At 39.4% G+C, this 22,534-nt stretch overlaps 1 protein-coding gene across 1 annotated transcript; it reads left to right on the top strand.

Moving 5' to 3' along the window:
• The first annotated feature begins 569 nt into the window (after positions 1-569).
• Positions 570-22,437, top strand: LOC108666202 (26S proteasome non-ATPase regulatory subunit 1). The gene is made up of 11 exons (XM_018153029.2): positions 570-684; positions 9,238-9,355; positions 10,473-10,642; positions 11,436-11,617; positions 12,182-12,415; positions 12,634-12,768; positions 14,058-14,249; positions 14,505-14,843; positions 16,823-17,138; positions 19,394-19,698; positions 20,986-22,437. Exons 1-11 carry the CDS (start codon positions 660-662, stop codon positions 22,078-22,080), a joined length of 3,111 nt encoding a protein of 1,036 aa, XP_018008518.1. The 5' UTR covers positions 570-659; the 3' UTR covers positions 22,081-22,437.
• Positions 22,438-22,534: the final 97 nt, after the last annotated feature.

Genomic DNA, 22,534 nt, shown 5'->3' on the forward strand with positions numbered 1-22,534 from the left:
CGCCCACCCGACGCGATTAGGGTTAATCTACTTCAATGGATGTGATCTGTCTTGTGGCTTGCGACTGAATCGACACTTTTGCGGGTCGGTTGGCTCCATTCAGGGTTGATTGGTGCACAAAATTGACGGTACACGGCAACATTCCTTCAGTGATGACCCTCGAAACATAATTTGATCCAGACACAGATAAATATAAATAGTTGTAAAGAAAACAGTAGCATGCGCAGCTCTCAAATGACACCAAAAGCTGTCAACCTGCGTTTAAATGTTCTTTTATTTTCATTCCTGAAATGAAAAAAAATGTATTCATTGTAATACAGACGTGCATGAATCATGTTCTGGGAAAACAATTATCTAGTTGATTCATTAAACTGAATTAGTTTTGCTCACTATACTCATCCATTCATAGTCAATAAAATCTAATAATAATTTTTTTTACAGTTGCCAAGAATTTGATTGTCTACCGTAGAGTTATATTGCCTTTTCCAAATATTGCAAAGTTTCACCGCTAGGAGATTGATCTTTACGGTATTTTCTCGTTATTTGACATCTTGCGGCAGCAGTGTGGCTGTGCCCGTACATTGCTTGTCATTCTGGATTTTGTTGTGGAAAGCACTGGCGATTACCTGAATTAAAGTATTTTTTCTCACCATTAGGAAATGATGGGATGTATTACATCTGCAGGTATAACTAACTTTGATAATGTACAAGTTGCTCTCATGTATTTGTATGAAGAAATGTTAAAGTTTGAAATTATTTGGTTCCTGACACTTGACAGAATTTGAGTAGGTAATGATTCGCACCTTGATAATCCTTCAATAAAGTTCGATATTTTGAACTTGATGTATTTACGAAGGACGAAGCAGATCAATGTTATATATAAGATACTAAATCTATCCTTTCATTTACCACAAATATGATATTCTCAAATTCCAAAGAATATTTTATATCTGAATCTGATAGGAAATAGCTACACTTCCTAAGTTTCTAACAAAATAAACAAACTAAGACAGACAAAATACCTAATAAGGTAAATAATTTACCTTATTAGGTAAATTATTTACCTTATTATTACATAGTGGCAAAGCAGAGTTTTTTTAGACTCTCTCTCGCCTCAAGTTTATTTTTGAGTCCTATAAGTACTATAGGCCTGGCCCCTAAGGCTATTAGTAGGTATATCAGTAAAGTATCATGACCTATCATCAATACCTACCACTTGGCACTACCCCACACTCAGAATGATGTATGTTTTCGGTGGATTTTCCCGCACATTTTCACTTTTTTATGCTATTGCTGTGCACAGTTGGCGCAATGTAATGAAAATTGATTCTCTTCGAGACTTCGCGCACGTGTTCACGCAATCCCGTCCATCAATTCTACGTTGCGCTGCCGTGCACGAGCAGTTTGTGGAGGAACAGACGTAATAGTAATACTCACATTACTCAGTACAGTATGCCTTTAATTATCTTTCAATAATATACCTATGATTTTTCTTGATACGGAAATTTGGTGAATGAGAAATCTAGAACTTTATTTTAGAAGAAATTTTCTCCAAAGTCATATGGCAACACTGAACACCATCTGTTTACATTTCGTATGTATAATAGCCGCAGTTTACGATTACCGTACGTTCCGTATCTGACAAGGCAGACAAGCGGAAGAGTCAGAAGTAACCCGGACATGTCTTACATTTTATTATTGTTAGGTAGTTTGACTCGTGTAGTCAATATACTTGCGTATATTGTCTTATCTTGTCTTATCTTTCTAAAGTACAGCGCATGGCACATTTTTTTACCAGCATAGTATGGCGCACCGTGCAGGTCGTTAAAATGACAAAATAAATTCCCACGCACCTGGCACATCTTCCTGACCATGGCCACTACCAGCATTATCATACTCAAGAAATTAGTTTTAATCTTGAGTAAATGAGTAAACTAGAAATGAACTTATTCTAAAAAATCTCTGGTTTGTCACTAGTCGCAGTATAGTCGTAAGTCGGTAGTCTATACTCATTACTCAATACCGTAAAATGGGGTAACTTAGACCGGTGGGGTAACTTAGACCACTTTTCGTTTTTTTAACAAAAAACCCCACAACTCAAAAACTATTTGACATAGAAAAATTTTGTCAATGGGCATTAAAGGCCTAATACTGAGGCTACATAACACAATAGAAAGATTTGAAAAGTTTGCATATCTAATAGGTATAGGTTAAAAAATTAAAAATGTGACACATGAAAAAAAGCTATTATTTGAAGCCTGTCAGAGTACCCCCTTCAATTTTTTTATTTTTTGGTTAAATAACTCCAGGTTTTGATGCATTGTAGTAGAACTCTTCTAGTTACATATGCAAATGACAAATTTTAGGAAAGTGTCATAGTTTGCAAATGGGGGGCGCTGCCCCCAAATGGGGTAACTTAGACCACCTATTGTCAGCCCTGACGGGCTAACATAGACCGGCTTGGAAGTTAATATAAAATTACCATATATAACATATTTTATGTTTGACAGCCTATTTATGTTTTTTCTTTGTTTCAGACTCGACAGAGTCTTATACATGGTAATTTTAACTTAATTTCCAAGCCAGTCAATATTACCCCATCAGGGGCTGCCATTAGGTAGTCACATTTTCCTCATTATGGGGCGGCGCCCCCCATTTGCAAACTATGACACTTTCCTCAAGTTTGTCATTTGCATATGTAACTAGAAGAGTTCTACTACAATGCACCAAAACCTGGAGTTATTTGGAGTTATTTTACCAAAAAATATAATTGATTTTACCACCCGGTCTAAGTTACCCCAAGAGCTGGGGTAACAAAGACCACAACTTTTTTTGAAATTACATAAAGACTATGAGAGGCTGGAGCCAGCAATTTATGGTGAGTGAAGCTAGAGTATAGACCTGTATTTTGCAGGTTTCAATTCAAGTTTAATTTAGCTAGTAAAAAAATGGCATCATTTATAAAAAAAAGTGGTCTAAGTTACCCCATTTTACGGTACTCACTATGTAATAACTTTTTGTGTTTGAAAAATTGAAGTTAGATTTTGCCTCTTATCGAGTTAATACCAATCATAATTTATTGCAAAATAATGGTGCTGGAAAAATAACTAGATTGAATATTTCCCCAAACAGCCAGACCTTAATATTGGTTATGGTTACCGTTAGATTAATATTAGAAAAGTCATCCATTGACCACCACTAAAGTCCTCCACCACCCAGAAAAATATTAAATATTTTATGAGAAAAATTTTTAAATTCATTTGTTGGTTAAATTTGCAATGAATATGCTGTATTAGGTACCGTCAAAGTCAAACAGGGTAAGAAGGGATGGGCGGAGGTAAATAGGGATGCGCATCCTACATTTTGTAGAAATGTTGTAGCTCAAACTAATAAAAATATTGTAAAACTAAAAATAGTGGCGTAAACTTCAACATTTTTACTATCTATTTTGTATAAAGCTAGTCAAGAAATCAAACATTTACTATCTCTAAAAAATCACTGAAAAAAAGTGTGAAAAGTGAAATTTTGGAAAAGTACCTCTGCTAAGATCTGGAGCAAAAAAAAAAAAAAAAATATTCGCCATATTGAAAAATTTTACTTACATAAAAGTTGCACCCAGGTGCCGGCTTGAAAACGTAATTGAAGAATTTGCCTATCTCACTCCAAAAAGAAAAAAATGGCAGCCATTTCTGCGCGATGGGGTAAAAAGGGCCTCCCCCCGTGGGGTAATTAGGGACACCCTTAAAAATGCATTTACAATAGAACCTCGGTTAGCAAGGGCTCCAGTTAACAAAAAAAAAAAAAAAATTTGATTAACAACAAAGAAATTTGATTACATTTACCTCGCTTGGCGAAAAAAATTCACTTGTTGAAAAATTAGTGTATCATCGGTCATCACAAAATTGTACATAGAATGCTATATATAGAATTGTGCACCGGGCATCATAGAATTTGAAAGTAATTGACTTAAACTATGATTTATTTCTTCAAAACATATGATGTTTGTCACTAAAACATTATTTTCTGTTTCAGGTATGTTTTTCACGATCTTTTTTGTTGTAGTGAAATCACTAGAAGTGATTAAAATTGTGCAAAATTACAAACCATCCTGTAAGCTTACAGATACAGAAGAAATGCTACATGGCTGCTGAAATGAAGCTTGCAGTGGACAAGGTCGTTGTCAATGCTCAATGGCATGTCCATGGATACAGCAATATCACGTTAATAATACGGTAATTAATGAATATGGTAATATCATATCAATAAAGGAAAAAAGTAAAAATCACAGAAAATGTCATTTATTTTACATCTACATTATCTACAATGAAAGAGGAGGACTTCAGAGTACTGTTAGTAATAGATGAGTACACTCTGCATGCTTTAAGTGTTTGAAATTGAGTTTTACTTCAAGTGTCCCTTTTTATCCCATTTCAAGATTAATTCAGGAGCCTTTTATATTGCGTCTAGCGCCTGACAAATAGCATATGGAATTTTTTTGAAGATGCCATTCGATAGCCCTCGCAAAGACCTTTAAAATGAGCCTAAATTTGTTTCTGAAATGTTTCATGGTAAGAAGTTATTAACTAAAAATGCTCAAAACCATCCCTTTTTACCCCCATTTGACAGTATAACTTAAAGTAGATTTGTGCCCAAAAAAATTTTTTCCTCTGACTGTAAGGAAAATTATATGGCTGAAATGAGAAAAAAATTCAGAGGATACCATATAAATATAAGTGGAATACATTTAAAAGTGACAAAGCTACAAATGTTTTCCTTTATTAGGCTAAATTACATCTCCTAAATGGACCAATTTTTGGCACTTTTTGGAAAAACTTTTATTTCTAGGTTTCCTATGAGCCAATTTAAAAGATTTTAGCCCCATTAGAAAACTCATGTTGTAGGTTACCATATCTATTATAACTGAAATGAAATATCTGTGTTGAGACTTTTGACAGTTTGACTGCTGGTAGGTAGGAGGAAAATTTCATAAAGGAGTTTGGGCTTGATTTAAATTTATTTGCAATGGCTACAGCTACCTTATGACATCTCCAAGAAAATTCCATATGCTATACGTAATGTGCCATATGCAAATGAAAAGTGTCCCAAATTGCTCCTGTGATCTGGCTAATTTGGGACACTTGATATAAAACGTGATTTTAAAGCATTTGAAGTTTGACTGCTCAATGCCAGTCTCTGTGTCTAGATAGCTGCTAACAACCTCTTGCTGCTAGTCTCTTTGAACCTTGCAGAGTGTACTCATGCTCATCCATTACTAATAGTACTCCAAAGTCCTTCTCTTCCTTGGTAGATGATGTAGATGTAGGATAAATTACATTTCCTGTGATTTGTACTTGGTTTTAGTTTATTGATGAAATTAGCATATCCATACATTACCGCATTATTGATGTGATATTACCGTATCCATGAACATGCATTGTACCGTAAAATGGGGTAACTTAGACTACTTTATTTTTAATGATGCAATTTTTTTACTAGCTGAATTAAACATGAATTGCTGGCTCCTGCCTCTCATAGTTTTTATGTAATTAAAAAAAAGTGATGGTCTTTGTTATCCCAGCTCTTGGGGTATCTTAAACTGGGTGGTAAAATCAATTATATTTTTTAGTAAAATAATTCCAGGTTTTGGTGCATTGTAGTAAAACTCTTCTAGTTACATATGCAAATGACAAATTTGAGGAAAGTGTCATAGTTTGCAAATGGGGGTACCGCCTCCCAATGGGGAACTTAGACCACCTAATGTCAGCCGTGAAGGGGTAATATTGACCAGCTTGGAAATTAAGTTAAAATTAGCATATATAAGACTATGTAGAGTCTGAAGCATGAAGAAAAAACATTACTAGTTGTATCAAACATGAAATATGTTATATATGGTAATTTAAAATTAATTCACAAGCCGGTCTATGTTACCCCATCAGGGCTGATATTAGGTGCCGTAAAATGGGGTAACTTAGACCGGCGGGGTAACTTAGACCAATTTTCGTTTTTTTTACAAGAACCCCCACAACTCAAAAATATTTGACATAGACAAATTTTGTCAATGGGCATTAAAGGCCTAATACTGAGGCTACATAACACAATAGAAAGATTTAAAAAGTTTGCATATCTAATAGGTTAAAAAATTAAAACTGTGACCCACGAAAAAAAGCTATTATTTAAAGCCTGTCAGAGTACCCCCTCCAATTTTTTTATTTTTTGGTTAAATAACTCCAGGTTTTGATGCATTGTAGTAGAACTCTTCTAGTTACATATGCAAATGACAAATTTTAGGAAAGTGTCATAGTTTGCAAATGGGGGGCGCCACCCCCAAATGGGGTAACTTAGACCACCTAATGTCAGCCCTGATGGGGTAACATAGACCGGCTTGGAAGTTAATATAAAATTACCATATATAACATATTTTATGTTTAACAGCCTATTTATGTTTTTTCTTTATGTTTCAGACTCTACAGAGTCTTATATATGGTAATTTTAACTTAATATCCAAGCCAGTCAATATTACCCCATCAGGACTGCCATTAGGTAGTCACATTTCCCTCATTATGGGGTGGTGCCCCCCATTTGCAAACTATGACACTTTCCTCAAGTTTGTCATTTGCATATGTAACTAGAAGAGTTCTACTACAATGCACCAAAACCTGGAGTTATTTTACCAAAAAAAAAATAATTGATCTTACCACCCGGTCTAAGTTACCCCAAGAGCTGGGGTAACAAAGACCATCACTTTTTTTTAAATTACATAAAGACTATGAGAGGCAGGAGCCAGCAATTTATGGTGAGTGAAGCTAGAGTATAGACCTGTAAATTGCATGTTTCAATTGAAGTTTAATTTAGCTAGTAAGAAAATGGCATCATTTATAAGAAAAAAAGTGGTCTAAGTTCCCCCATTCAGGGGCAGTGCTCCCTTATGACCTTATGACCTTATGATGAGTTTAGGACGTCGCAGTCCACGGTCACGCTGATGCGCCGCCTTCGTCGTCCTCCGTCTCCGAGTCGTCGTCGGATGTAACGTTGGACGTGTTCCGTCTATTAGCCCTCATTTGGGCACGCTGATGCAAGATGCTGTTGCTTGTCGCTTGCTGATGGTAGTTTCCCATAACTGGACAGTCCGGGATCTTGCTCAACCACTTGTCCNACACATGCCCTGGTCATCTCCGACAATGACTTCGTTATCCTTAAGCGGGCCTACTGGCGTCTTTATTTTAGCCTTGGACTGAGCATATTTAAAAAAATACTTGGGGTTCTCTTTGATGACCTCAACCACTAGATGTGTATAAGAGACAGCTTCCATCCTGTGCGAGACCTGCAGCCTGAGTTCAATTTTCTTGTGCAAAGTTACTAGCCTCTGTCTTCTCGTATCACTAGTGGATTCAGCTATTTGTTTATTTAATCGTTTGCGTCTTCTCATAAGGATTCGTCTGTCTCTCGGAATGCTGCGGACTTTAGACCCTGTTTTTCTTGGTGTATGACGCACACATACCTGTGCTAGTTTCTCACACAGTTTTTTGTAGATTTCCTCAGCATTCATCTCGTGAAACTCCGCTCTCCAATCGATTTCGTCTATTTCATTCCAAATTTCCCCCCAATCCGTTCTTTGATTGTGAAAGTTAAGTCCTGCCAGTCCCTCTTGGGGTATAGCCCTGGGCAGGGTTTCAATTCCAATTGTCGTTTCCACCATCACTCCCCATTTGCTAACTATGACATTTTCCTCAAATTTGTCATATGCATATGTAACTAGAAGAGTTCTACTACAATTTACCAAAACCTGGAGTTATTTTACCAAAAAATAAAAAAATTGGAGGGGGTTCTATGACAGGCTTTAAATAATAGCTCTTTTTTTGTGGGTCACATTATTCATTTTTTAACCTATTAGATATGCATAATTTTATTATCTTTCTATTGTGTTACGTAGCCTCAGTATTAGGCCTTTAATGCCCATTGACAAAATTTTTCTATGTCAAATAGTTTTTGAGTTTTGGAGGTTTTTGTTGAAAAAACTAAAAGGGGTCTAAGTTACCCTGGGAGTCTAAGTTACCCCATTTTACGGTATAGCATTTCTTCTGTATCTGTAGGCCTACAGGCCTACAGGCTTGTAATTTTGCACCATTTTAATTGGGTCAAGTGAATTCACTGTAACATAAAAAGACCTTAAAAAAATGTACCTACATGAAACAGATAGGAATATTTTAGTGACAACCATCATATTTTTTGTAGAAATAAATCATAGTTTAGGTTATCTACTTTTCATTCTATGTTGCCCAGTGCACAATTCTATCTATAACATTCTTTGCACAATTTTGTGGCCACTGATGATGCATTAATTTTTTGTTAAGTGAATTTTTTTTGCTGAGTGAGGTAAATGTAATCAAAATTCTTTGTTGCTATACATAAATGGGTTTTTAGGGGTGTCCTGTAATACCCTGGGGGGGGGGTGTTTCTTATAACCCAGTCTTGTGGAAGTGGCTGCTGTTTTAATTTTTGATTGAGATATGAAAATTCCAGCAATGAAGTTTTAAAGCCAACACTAATCTGCTACTTTTTTTCCAAACAAAATATTTTAATACTACAAATATTATTTTACTACAGACCTTAGCAGAAGTACCTTTTCAAGATATCACTTTTCAACATTGTTTTCAGGGATTTTCAGAGCTAGTAAATGTATGATTCCTTAACTTCCTTTATGCTACATAGGTAGCAAAAATGTTGAAGTTTATGTCACTATTTTTAGTTATGCAATATTTCAATTGGGTTTACTGCTATTATATTTTTATGCCGTGGTGGACTATCCTGATTTACCCCGCCCATCCCTTATTACCCTGTTTAATGGTTTCCAAAATCCACGTTATTGAATAAATTTATTTCAACTCAACAAGTGTCAAAACTTCAAACTTAATTAGCAAGAAACCATATCAAGCAGAATATCAGGATAATTTTTTTTACTTAATTCCTTCTGCAGAAGTCAGTGATTGAGTATTCTATACATGATAATGTTGAAGTTACTGCATAGTTTTTACTGTCATGATTACAGTATCATCTGAATATAAGTATTGGATGAATGGTTCTGAGTCTAATGAGCCAACCCTGGAGCAGTAACTTCTCAAATTGTCTGCAAAATTGGTTCAGAGATTCCTTGAGAGATGTTATACTCAGCACTTAAAGAAGGCTCTGGTAAATAAGGCTCTGGGTGTGATGTTTTAATGTTCCTTTCTTCTTTTGCAGCGGGCATCCTTGCTTTGCTGGATGAGCCAGAAGCTGAGCTTCAAGTCTTTGCTCTGGAGAGGCTCAATGAGATCATTGATGTCTTCTGGCCTGAGATTGCTGATTCAGTTCAGAAAATGTAAGTATTGTTCACATGAATATAATTTTTAGATAGCTTGCTTAGGACAAGTCAATATTTGGCCTTGATGCAGCATTGTGTAGGGCACATAGCAAATTGCATTGGCATTGTCAAACTCACTTTCCATTCCAGTCAACCAGTTTTTAACAAAGTAATTTCAGTAGTAAAATATTAAGTTGTGTCCTAAATTGTTACCAGATTCATTTATTTGTAGTTAAATTTCACTAACGAGGCTTAGAGATGATAAAAAAATTTTTTACCTAGGACCAATGATGAATTAGCTTCACTGTTATTCCTGTTGACTGGAATATTTTGACATTCTTGTATATATATATAATCCATCTGATATTGATTCAACACTTGTACACCTCCTAGTAGGACATACAGTACTGGTACTTCTCTTATGGAACTTACAAATTGGATTTAGCTTATAATTGGAAAATATTTTATCACTAACATATTAAGGAACTTGAAAGCATTTGAAGCATGAACATCCATGGCCTGGGCTAGTCATGCACTATTAATGTAGGCATCATCAAGGTTAGACTACTGCATCTTTTGGAATCTAGTGTAAGCAGTGCTTTTCTCCTGCTTATTTATTTTTATTGCAGCTCTTTTTTTTTATATAAACTGAACCTACTTTTTAATATTAATTAGACTTTATTCTCTCCATTAGTTTTTTGCTATAAATTTGATTGTAAACTACCTCAATTTATTTGAAAATTTTGCTGCAGAAAATGTCGAATTATTCAGTATTTCATTATTTAGTAATTTAGCATGTAGTAATTTTTGCATTGTATTTAACAATACTAGGATTTCCTACTGAGAAGCTATGAAGTTATTCTGCCTCTGCCTGTTTTGCCCCAGTTTCAATACCTGCCTTTTTTTTACTGTGAACAGTTTTAAATAATGGAGGAACATTGGAACATGGTGTATAACTTAGGTCCTCTGACACTCATCTACCTACATACAATTTTTGAAACACAGCTGGCACAGATATGGAACTTAGGAAATGATGAAATTTTAAATTGTAAAAAATGTCATGCAAATATAGTATGTTAATAAACATTAATATAGAATATGTGTACTGATATTAATTTATTCATTTTTTGTACAGTGAAGCACTGCAAGAAAATGAGACCTTTGCAAAGCGGGAATTGGCTGCCCTTGTTGTGTCAAAAGTCTACTTCCATCTTGGCTCCTACTTGGACTCCCTTAACTTTGCTCTGCGATCTGGCTCTCTGCTCTCAAAGGATCCCAACACTCTCTACATCGACACTATCAAAGGTATTATTGCTGCTCAGGATCCCAACACTACATCAACACTATCAAAGGTATTATTGCTGATCAGGATCCCAACACTACATCGACACTATCAAAGGTATTATTGCTGCTCAGGATCCCAACACTACATCAACACTATCAAAGGTATTATTGCTGCCCAGGATCCCAACACTACATCAACACTATCAAAGGTATTATTGCTGATCAGGATCCCAACACTACATCAACACTATCAAAAGTATTATTGCTACTCAGGATCCCAACACACTCTACATCAACACTATCAAAGGTATTATTGCTGCTCAGGATCCCAACACACTCTACATCAACACTATCAAAGGTATTATTGCTGCTCAGGATCCCAACACATTCTACATCGACAGTAAGAAAGGTATTGATAATGTCAAAAGAACTATAGTGTCAATTTGGTTGGGTCAATAATTTGGGTTGCATGAGATCCAATTATAAAGGCCATTGTAACAGTGAATTTCTGTAAATCACAGAATTGTCTTTTTTGATTGTAAGATCAAAAGTATACTAGTAAGAATGGTTTCATAATATCAGGACTAAAAGATTATGTAGCTGAGATAATGCATTGTTTTATCTTGAGGCTATTTGCAAAAAAATATTTTTGAAAAGTAAAACTCAATACCACCTCTTAAAGTACCTACCTAACTGTGCATTAAGTTCTAAGTTGACAATGGTTGTGTCCGACAGTTTTCCTTGTACCATGCTTTCTGTAAATTTTCTGCCAGCAGTAGTCAGCTTGTATCTGATCCATTGGTAAATATTGCAGTCAATGCCATCGACCACTATGTTGGGCTGCGGAGGGACGCAGAGAAGATGGACCCAAGACTTGAGGCGTTGCTGAATGGCTTGTTTGAACACAGCCTGCAGGAGCACCAGTATAGACACGCACTTGGTATTGCCATCGAGACCCAGCGGATGGACTGGTTCAGTCAAGCCATTGCAGCTTCGGTGCGTGCACAGAACATTAACAATGTCTCTGGGTTGGGACTGAACTTATCCCAAGCTCTGCTTAAACTAGAATTTTGCCTTAACTGCTGTGATTCTCTGTGTAATTCCACCCTAGAAATTTTCAGCGCTCATCAAGTTTCACTACCTTTTAGCACCAATGCTGTTGCAATAGTAGTTTTTGAAAACAAACTTGACAAATGATGCTCCTGATTGTCAACCGCTAACAATCAAACGTTTCAAAATAGCACCTGCACATGGGTTGCTCATTGGGATAAGAGTATATGCCTAGTAGTGTTTTTTTTAATATTCAGTGCACAGCATTTAAATATTAATAGCTTTATTTGTCTTCTGCTCAGATTTTAATTTCATAGTTGAACATGATTTCTATTAATGTAGCACTATCATATGATATTAAAAATAAGCAGATCAGTTTTTTGTTTGTTTGATTTTTTGTACTTTGGAGACATGTATAGAGAGACTCCGTGCATGATTTTTTGCATATTCCGTATTGCTCTATTGAAGGCTACTGATGTTCTGCCAAGAATCAATGCATTGGCTTTACAGGACGACCGCGTGGGCAGCATGCAGTACAGCTACCGCATGGCCATGCAGTATGTAGAGCAGAAACTCTTCAGAGATACTGTGCTGGAGGAGCTGGTTCGCCTCTACCAGAAAGACACTCATAGGCCTGACTACGTTAATATGTGCCAGTGCCTCATTCATCTCGACAGACCTTCTCACATTGCCACTATACTCGACTCCCTTATTAAAGATGACTCCCTTAAAACTGCAGCCATGGTGAGTTTTTTTCAATTTTACAGTTAATTATATATCTTCTTGATGAACAGCAACTCCTTTCTACTTGTAAGCTTCTTGCAATTTAGGATCAACTATTGGTAAACTTTGGCACTTGGTATAAAACCTATTGGTATGTGTTTCTTCATCTGGAATGAAAATACTTGAATGTACGTCACAGACTTGAAAAAAGTGTATAATTTGTTGTACTCTGCAAACAGGACAACGAGTTGATGGCATACCAGATTGGTTTTGATCTTTATGAGAGCGCAACACAGGACTTGCTGTGCCAAATACACAGAGAGCTCTGCGCTACTGCCCCTGTACCATCTCTGATCAAGGCTATGCAGCACCAGGTACGTGACTACACACTAAAATATCTCTGCCCTACTGCCCCTGTACCGTCTCTGATCAAGGCTATGCAGCACCAGGTACGTGACTACACACTAAAATATCTCTGCGCTACTGCTCCTGTACCATCTCTGATCAAGGCTATGCAGCACCAGGTACGTGACTACACAGTAACACATCTCTGCGCTACTGCCCCTGTACCATCTCTGATCAAGGCTATGCAGCACCAGGTACGTGACTACACAGTAACACATCTCTGCGCTACTGCTCCTGTACCGTTCGTTCACAAATTTGATTGCATTCTATGGTTTGTTTTTTGTTATATTTTTGTTAGATTACTAAGATGATATTCTAGTATAATATTGAAAACTTGTAAATTAAGAAAGCTTATTTTAAGAGACCTCAGTTTATGTTAAGGTTATATTGTTGGGATAATTACATTTATAATGTGCCACAATTTTTTACAAATATGTTATCTAACGTGGATATCACATCACTACACCAGTTATAAGACTACCCTAAAGGCCTCTACACTTTTTTGACTTTGCTATGCCACTCAATATGCTGGACCAACCAAAATTTGGAGGCCATTGGTATTTTCCCCATAAATCAAGCGATTATATATTAATCAAGGCCCATAGCTTACAGTTCGTACCTATTGCAGATTTACAGCTACCGAGAGGTGTGTGTTGAAGCGTGTTAATTCACCTTAAATGCCTCGACATGCATGCATCTTTTTTGATACAAGAATACTGTACAGTTGATCCTTATTTAAAAGCTCGTGTTGCATAACTAGAGCCATGGAGCTCTAAGGTTGAGGGTATCAGAAGCCCTTGATTATTTGACATCAGCTACTATGACTTCAGTTCCATTATCTGAGGCAGGGAACTGAAAACCGGGCTGTTGGAGCGTTGCTGTGCCTTTAAGGCCAATCAAACCTTTTACGCAAAACATGAATCATCCAATGCCAGGAACGTGTCGAGAAAGCTGGTTTTTATTTTTTTTTTTTGGGCGAAAAACCTTACAAAACAATAAAAAAAGTATATAAAAAATTGAATGACTTATTTTTCAAAAAAATTGCTGCACTTAATACCTGTACCTTATTGTGCTTCAAATTTTCTATGTATACTGCAAGCTTATTCCACAATTCATAGTCACCCATTCCTAAGCAGCAGTAATGCGAGCCCCGTAGCGTTAACCTCGTTATAGTAGGATGATATGTGTGCCCCCATAGGGACCCTCACCTTAAGTGGTTGCTTTGCCTTATGTCTCATATTGCTTCACTTGTACTCAGGAGCCTAGGAAAGGAAAAGATGGCGATGATGACGGTGAGGACAAGAAGGAAGACGAGGAAGAAGAAGCAATGGAAGCCGAGAACCTGGCTTCAAAGGATGAAGCGGAAGGAGATGTCGCGTTACCGGAGGAAGAGAAATTATCTGATAAAGTTGACACAGCCTCTGCTGACCTGAAGTTGCTCGAGGATTTGGTGAGTGTTAACGCTAGATTATGTAGAGGGCAATCAAACAATTGATTGGTCTGTCATCTGAGAGAGTTCTGCGCATTATTTTCCATTTAAACGATTGAATGAATTGCAAGGCCATCCTTTGTAAGATGCAGCTTAATATTTCTTTTCATTGAATCAAATCACCTGGAACTACAGTCACTATTCTGTCCACATGTATTTTCATTCTGTCCATATGTATTGGATTTTCATTTCTGTTCTGTTGAATGCATTTTTCAGAGCCCCGAAGAGAAAATTCATCAAAGCCGCTGCGAGAAAATGTCTCAGATTTTATCAGGGGAGGCAACGATCCAGCAACACCTGCAGTTCCTGATCAGCAACAACCACAGTGACCTGCTGATCTTGCGCCACACCAAGGACGCGGTGCGGGCCTCAGTGTGCCACACAGCCACCGTCATCGCCAACGGCTTCATGCACTGCGGCACCACATCGGACCAGTTCCTCAGGGAGAACCTGGACTGGCTCTCTCGAGCCACCAATTGGGCTAAGATGACCGCCACGGCGTCCCTGGGAGTCATCCATCGTGGACACGAGAAGGAGGCCCTCACGCTCATGCAGGTGCGATTGATTTCAATTTTGGCTTAACACGTTGACTACGTATTGGTACATATGCGTACCACGAAATGTATTTCTCCTGGTACATAATTCAGGGTTGCCAGATGGCCTAAAAAACGGCCAATTAAGTCCGTGAACAAAAAGGCCAAAAAAGCCTATAACTCAATATATACTAGTATATTTGTAGGTTCCGGTGTAAAAATTCAATTTTTTTAGTTAATTAGGAAGCGCCCCTTACAACCCCAATCATAAATTTTAGCCGACCACCTAAATTGAAAAAACTAAATCGCGGAATTTGTCCGATAAAAAAAGAAAGTCAGGCAACCCTGTTCCATAATAGTACTAGAAAAATGAAACAAAAGTACAAGATGAACCAATCGTAGTCAACGTGTTAACAGTGCACGTATACAGTATCTTATTTTTGCTTATTTTTTCAGTAATGTGGTCGGTGTTTTTTTTTGGAAGTGTAAATACCAACTTTCAAGCATGCAGGAGCCAACTTATAAGCATGCATCACCGCGATCAGCCGCTATGCAGTCCGATTTATCTCCCGTGGTATTCCTTCACTGAGTCTTCACGCTATTACTCCACTCGTGAATAAGATAGCTGTTTGAATTTCTAAATGCTATTCCAGCTATTTATTTTAAACTGTTGATACTTTGATAATAGTTGTGAACTTTTTATTATAACTGCCAATGATGCTTGTGTAAAGTAGGCAACTAATGCAGTTTTGAGATGTTACGTTGGTTTTAATATTCATTCTCTACTGACCGGCATGCCGCTCTTTACTGAATCAGAATCGTTGTGGTAGATGAAAACGAACTGAACTAGTAGGAACTGGTAACGAGGAATGTGTTGACCATGGTTGAATTACATAAGGTTGACCCACGAGGATTTCCGTATTTCAGTTCAGCTTTCTTGTTACGTCACTGAGATCGAGAAACGTAAACAATCCCGTCATTCCTATTACGGATTGGTTGACTGGTTTGTCACATTTCGGTGATTGGTTAATGCCCGTGACGTCACTGAGATCAGTGACGTCACAGACGAACAACAAACTACATCCGCAAAAATGAGCTTCTCATGGGTCAACCTTATAGTACTTCAACCATGGTGTTGACAGCCGTGCTCAACCTCGCGGCTGCGGGCCGATGATACGGGGTAGGGGTGAGAGCTCACGGAAAAGCAAGTGGAAAAAGATGGCGGCCGCCTGGACACTGCTTGTTTCCTTAAAGCGCTCCAGTCACAGAAATGTGTTGATTGTGACGAGGCGATTGAGGGCATATGATGACTGAAATACAACGGGCCTCATTTTACAGCATAGTCCTGCTCATGGTGTCTCACAGTTCATGCCTCGCGGCCGTACTTTCTTGAGAAAAATATTTGTTAATACAGAATGCCCGCGATACTTCGCTGGTTTACTTCCCGGATTTTTTCTAAATACTCATATCGCACATATTGTTTTTCATAGTAAATTCTGAATTCGCCTTAATTCCTTCAAAATGTAAAACATGTAAGTGCTGAATTTTTGTGGAGTTTAGAACATCGTTGAAAGTTTTCACTTGTGTGGAATTAGTTGTAGAATGATTTGAAGGTTTAAGATTGTTAGCATTGTAAGATGGAGGAAACTTTCGTATACGTGCTTCTTTAGACTTGACAACGTAGTCAGTAACCTTAATTGTGTTGGAAATCTTCACTTAGAAGAGAATGAGGAATGTTCTAAAATGCACTGACTTACAGCTATACAAGATACATAGATACTAACACAGACACCACGTTTTTCTTATGACGTATTTCAGGGAGCGTAGCATTCGAGGGAACACTGTATGTAACTGTTGAATTATTTTTACGTTGATCACACAGATACGTTCAAGGATCCTAAGCACAAAAGATTTACAGATGCTATCTCTTGCTTTTATTTCTGGTTTGAAACTTTTGCCTCTGGTAGAGACGGCAATAAATAATGATGGTAAATATTGCAGGCATATCTGCCCCGCGAGAGCAACAGCCCAGGCTATGTGGAGAGTGGCTCGCTCTACGCCCTTGGTCTGATCCACGCGAACCACGGAGGTGCCATCATTGACTACCTCCTGACGCAGACGAAGGAGACCAACAGCGAGGTTGTGAGGCATGGAGGTTGTCTGGGTCTCGGTCTGGCAGCGCTGGGCACGCAGCGCGTCGACATCTACGAGCAGCTGCACAAGTGCCTCCTTACTGACGACGCGGTCACTGGCGAGGGCGCTGGTCTTGCCATGGGACTCGTCATGATGGGCTCCAACCACACCAGAGTGATCAGGGGTGAGTGGTGTTAGCTGGGGTGAGTGGCGTGTTGGCAGGGGTGAGTGGTGTTAGCTGGGGTGAGTGGTGTGATCAGGGGTAAGTGGTGTTAGCAGGGATGAGTGGTGTGTTGGCAGGGGTGAGTTGTGTGATCAGGGGTGAGTGGTGTGATCAGGAGTGAGTGGTGTGATCAGGGGTGAGTGGTGTTGGCAGGGGTGAGTGGTGCGTGGTGTGATCAGGGGTGAGTGGTGTTAGCAGGGGTGAGTGGTGTGTTGGCAGGGGTGAGTGGTGTGATCAGGGGTGAGTGGCGTTAGCAGGGGTGAGTGGTGTGATCAGGGGTGAGTGGTGTGATCAGGGGTGAGTGGTGTGTTAGCAGGGGTGAGTGATGTGTTGGCAGGGGTGAGTGGTGTGTTGGCAGGGGTGAGTGGTGTGTTAGCAAGGGTGAGTGGTGTGATCAGGGGTGAGTGGTGTGATCATGGGGTGAGTGGTGTGATCATGGGTGAGTGGTGTTGGCAGGGGTGAGTGGTGTTGGCAGGGGTGAGTGGTGTTAGCAGGCGTGAGTGGTGTGTGATCAGGGGTGAGTGGTGTGATAGGAGGTTAGTTTTGTGTTAGCAGGGGTGAGTGGTGTGATAGGAGATTAGTTTTGTTTTAGCAGGGGTGAGTGGTGTGTTAGCAGGGGTGAGTGGTGTGATAAGGGGTGAGTGGTGTGATCAGGGGTAAGTGGTGTGATCAGGGATGAGTGGTGTTAGCAGGGGTGAGTGGTGTTAGCAGGGGTAAGTGGTGTGATCAGGGGTAAGTGGTGTGATCAGGGGTGAGTGGTGTGATCAGGGGTGAGTGGTGTGATCAGGGGTGAGTGGTGTGATCAGGGGTGAGTGGTGTTAGCAGGGGTAAGTAGTGTGATCAGGGGTGAGTGGTGTTAGCAGGAGTGAGTGGTGTGTTGGCAGGGGTGAGTGGTGTGTTGGCAGGGGTGAGTGGTGTGATCAGAGGTGAGTGGCGTTAGCAGGGGTGAGTGGTGTGATCAGGGGTGAGTGGTGTGTGATCAGGGGTGAGTGGTGTATGATCAGGGGTGAGTGGTGTGTGATCAGGGGTGAGTGGTGTGTGATCAGCGGTGAGTGGTGTGTGATCAGGGGTGAGTGGTGTGATCAGGGTGAGTGGTGTGATCAGGGGTGAGTGGTGTGATCAGGGTGGGTGGTGTTAGCAGGATGATGTTGCCGGCACCGTGGGAGAGGGTGTGGTCTGAAATGCTCTTACTTCACGTCTCTGGCCGCTGTATTGTAAATTTTGTCATTTACTTGATGAAAGAATAACAGCGGTAAGTATAAATTATACTGGATTATGGATTGTTCGTTAACAGCGGAGTAGTTACATGGTAAAGAATTAGTTGAATTATAAAATTGAAAGATTTAAATTAATGGTGTAAATCAAAGAGTATTTTTAGGAGCACACGAGGAGCAAGCAGTAACTTTAGGAGAAATTAATACCTAATCAATACACTTGCCATGACATGTTGAATGTACATAAAATACGTAGTTTCCTTTATAAAAATAAATAGAACGCAGCATTCATGAGTTCAATTTAGCGATGAAGTCAAGGCAGTGAAGACAATAGTTTACTGACTAGCCTAATGTATCTATGTCACAATTTAATAAAATATTCACAATTCAATAGGAATTGACTCACCAAAAATACAAATTAGAAAACTTTTTTTAGAATCGAATGAATGAAAAGCAATTCATGAGAACCAGTAAAAGTAAAACGGTGCAGTAAATATTGAAATAGTTTGGCTAGCATTAGATGCAACAGTAATAATTACAGCTGGTAGAATGGAGTGACAGTTAACTGGCAGTGAATAAGTTTAAATCGTTACAGAAGTTTGGTAAATGAACAAAACATTTTAAGTTCAAACCAAGTTAACTCATGGGCAATTATTGTACCATTCACAACTTATATTTTGCTATTAAAAGGCCCTACCTATGAACTCACATAAGTATCAGGTCCTTTTAAGGCAAACCACCGACATAAAGTAGACAGCCTGTTAAAGGATACTGCGGACAAGTACTAACACTCGGATAGCCAGAGTAAGAAAACCAATCGGGGTTAGAAATGAAATTAACATGATTATGAAAATACAGATTTTATTTGTGTCGAGAAAGTCATGGTACCCCAGGTTATAGTGTGTTGAGAATTTTATTTACTTTCCTATAAATAAACAGAAATCTGTTTAAATAATTTTTTTGTGATGTCAAAATGACGGCTAATTTATATAATGTTCTCAGAAATGGTCGAACACGCTAGGGAAACTAGCCACGAGAAGATAACTCGTGGCCTTGCTGAGGGTATCGCCATAGCCATGTATGGTCAGCAGGATCAGGCTGAGGACCTCATCACCGAACTGCTGGCTGATAAGAATGCCATCCTGCGGCGTTGTGGCATGTACACCATAGCCATGGCGTACTGTGGCACAGCTTCTACGTCTGCCATGCGGCGCCTTCTACACGTCGCGGTCTCTGACGTAGACAATGACGTGCGCCGAGCGGCGGTTGAGGCCCTCGGCTTCCTGCTGTTCAGGTCGCCTGATCAGGTAAAAAATATATAACTCAGTACTCTCTGCAGTGAGTGACAGAGCGAGCATTTTCTCGTCGACGGAAATGTGAAGTCATGGACAGACGGACGGACATGACGAGCACAATAGCGCCTTTTTTCCATAAACGAGAAAATGCGCTAACAATCAAGGCTGCGTTCGTTGATGTGTCAATAAGTGCCTCGTGACAGTTGTATGCCGTCGTTGTTGCTGTTAGCTATTAGTAAGTATTGAAGATCCGGCAGCACCGTGAGCTACAGACGGGCGGCATTCTTTCTCATGGTTGTCTCTCAGTGGGTTAGCCGTATCTTGACTTGTTCATGAGACGACATTCTAACATTTTTATTTCTTCTTTCTTTAATTCGAAACTATAAAAATAAACAAATAATCTCACACTAGTACGGCCAGACACTTTTTTTTAGAAATTTGTATCAGTCGAAAGGCAACATTCTGCCTTTTTTTATAAAAATCCAGCTATTTATTCATTTTTCTTGAATTTGAAACTAGAAAAACAAACAAATAATCTCACACTTCTACGGCCAGACACTTGAATTTTTTTTTTAAATTTGTGTCGGTCGAAGGAGAGTGTAAACAAGGTTGTAAGTTACCCAGTTGTCGCTGTCATGAGGTCATGCCCTCCATGAGCATGAGTAAGCCGAAATGTTCCTACATCGGGTGCCTGAACATCAAGCAGCTAATAACTAAGGTTGCATAGTCATGAGAGGGAGGATGATGAATCAGAACTGAACGTGGAATGCACGGCAGAGTCCCGAACATTGCGCATTCAGCACAAACGCGTTCCCGAACATTTGCGCGTTCAGTATAAATATTGCGCGTGCTATTTTCCAGCTCTGGGATCAGATCCCTCAAGTGCTTGTCAATTCTGACTAATAACGTATGCTTTCTCTTCGTTCATTGCAGTAATGCTAGTAGGGCTTGTATTATTGGTACTAGTCGGCTTGTACTATTACTACCTGTCTCAAGTTGCATATCTTAGAAACATCTTTATACACCAATTACGTATAACGTGTTGTCATTAAAATTACTCACATTCCCAAATTTCTATTCTTGACACTCATTATGTGACGATATTGATTTTTTGATGCTTATTTGGATCTCCAAAACCTATGGTATGTCTAACTGTTATCTCTGAATGCTCCACGTGGCAAGCGACGTTAGATTGATTAGATCTGAAATGCCAGTAAATGTGGCCTCAAGAATAACTAGTATAAAGGTAGTTGATGGGCAGCAATGATGTATCTTATAACTCACACCTGTATGTTGCAGGTGCCGAGCATGGTGTCGCTACTGTCGGAGTCATACAACCCCCACGTGCGCTACGGAGCGGCCATGGCGCTGGGTATTGCCTGCTCCGGCACAGGACACAAGGAGGCCCTCAATTACCTTGAGCCTCTCACCAACGATCCTGTTAACTTTGTCCGTCAAGGAGCCCTGCTGGCGTCGGCTCTCGTTCTCATACAACAAACCGAAGTCACGTGCACTAAAGTCAAGGATTTCAGGCAGCTTTATGCTAAAGTGGTCGCTGATAAACATGAAGATTCCATCGCTAAGTTTGGGGCGATTTTGGCGCAAGGTATCATTGATGCGGGTGGTCGCAACATGACGATCTCGTTGCAGTCCAGAACTGGCCACACGAACATGACCTCCGTTGTTGGTATGTTTGTTTTCACTCAGTTTTGGTACTGGTTCCCTCTTGCCCATTTCCTCTCCATGGCTTTCACTCCTACTTGCCTCATCGGACTGAACCATGAACTGAAAATGCCCAAGATGAACTTCGTTTCCAATGCAAAACCATCGATGTTCGGTTATCCTGCTCCTCTCGAAGAGAAAAAGAAAGAAATCGCCGAAAAAGTCACTGCCGTGCTTTCGATTACGGCCAAAGCCAAGAAGAAAGACGACGAAAGAAAGAGAAAAGAACATAAGGAAGAAAAAATGGATGTGGATGAAGATGCAAAAGACGACAAAGAGCCTAAAGAAAAAACCGACAAAAAAGAGACAAAGGAAAAAGATAACAAGGGTAAGAAGAAAGAGAAGGAAACCAAGGATAAAGATGCAAAGGAAATTAAGGGTGAGATCAGCAAGAAAGAAAGCGAGGAGAAGAAGAAGGAAGAGCCGAGCATGGATATACTGAACAACCCTGCGCGTGTGATGAAGCAGCAGCTTCGCGTGATGCGCATCCCTGACAACTGCCGCTACCAGCCCGTCAAGGATGTGGGCATCGGCGGCATCATCCTGATGAGGGACAGCACCCCCGACACCAGGCAGGAGCTCGTGCAGCCTGTGCCTGCCATGGGGCCTAAGACTGAGGATGAAAACGAGCCCGAACCTCCCGAACCCTTCGAGTACATCGACGAAGATTAGAAGCTGCACTTGACACTTGTATACCTTCTTGTTGATGAGAGCTGGACAAATTAACGATTGGGACAAAACTTGAAGGCAGTTTTTTGTATAATTTTTAAGTTTCTTGCTCTTAAAAGCTTTAGCGGTAGGTACGGCGCAGAAAAACCTTTTTCAGTGATGGTTGATTGGACTCCGTGCTAGGAGAAAATGAACGAACCTTCACGAAAAAATAGTTTCTCATCTCGGCAAAAAAATTATGTACAGCATTGGATATAAATTAAACATACGTTACTAGGTCAGTTTATTTTGAATTATTTTGAAAGAGCGTCGTTCTCCTTACAATGGAAGTGCAAGGTTCAAATACTATTTGATATTTCATCGGTTATCTCACTTTCCTCCCCGGGAATCAACTCAAGTATTTGATTAGGGTGGTTATTCAAGTACTATTGGTTTAGAGCCAGTTACTGGCTGTGGA

The sequence above is a fragment of the Hyalella azteca genome, unplaced genomic scaffold (genome assembly GCF_000764305.2).
Source record: "Hyalella azteca isolate HAZT.00-mixed unplaced genomic scaffold, Hazt_2.0.2 contig6398, whole genome shotgun sequence".
In the NCBI taxonomy this organism is placed as follows: domain Eukaryota; kingdom Metazoa; phylum Arthropoda; class Malacostraca; order Amphipoda; family Hyalellidae; genus Hyalella; species Hyalella azteca.

Coding starts and splice junctions, on each gene's coding strand:
- LOC108666202 (XM_018153029.2), top strand. CDS start 660: ATGATGGGATGTATTACATCTGCAG. Junction 14,250..14,504: donor TGAAGTTGCTCGAGGATTTG/GTGAGTGTTAAC, acceptor TGCATTTTTCAG/AGCCCCGAAGAGAAAATTCA. Junction 14,844..16,822: donor AGGCCCTCACGCTCATGCAG/GTGCGATTGATT, acceptor TAAATATTGCAG/GCATATCTGCCCCGCGAGAG.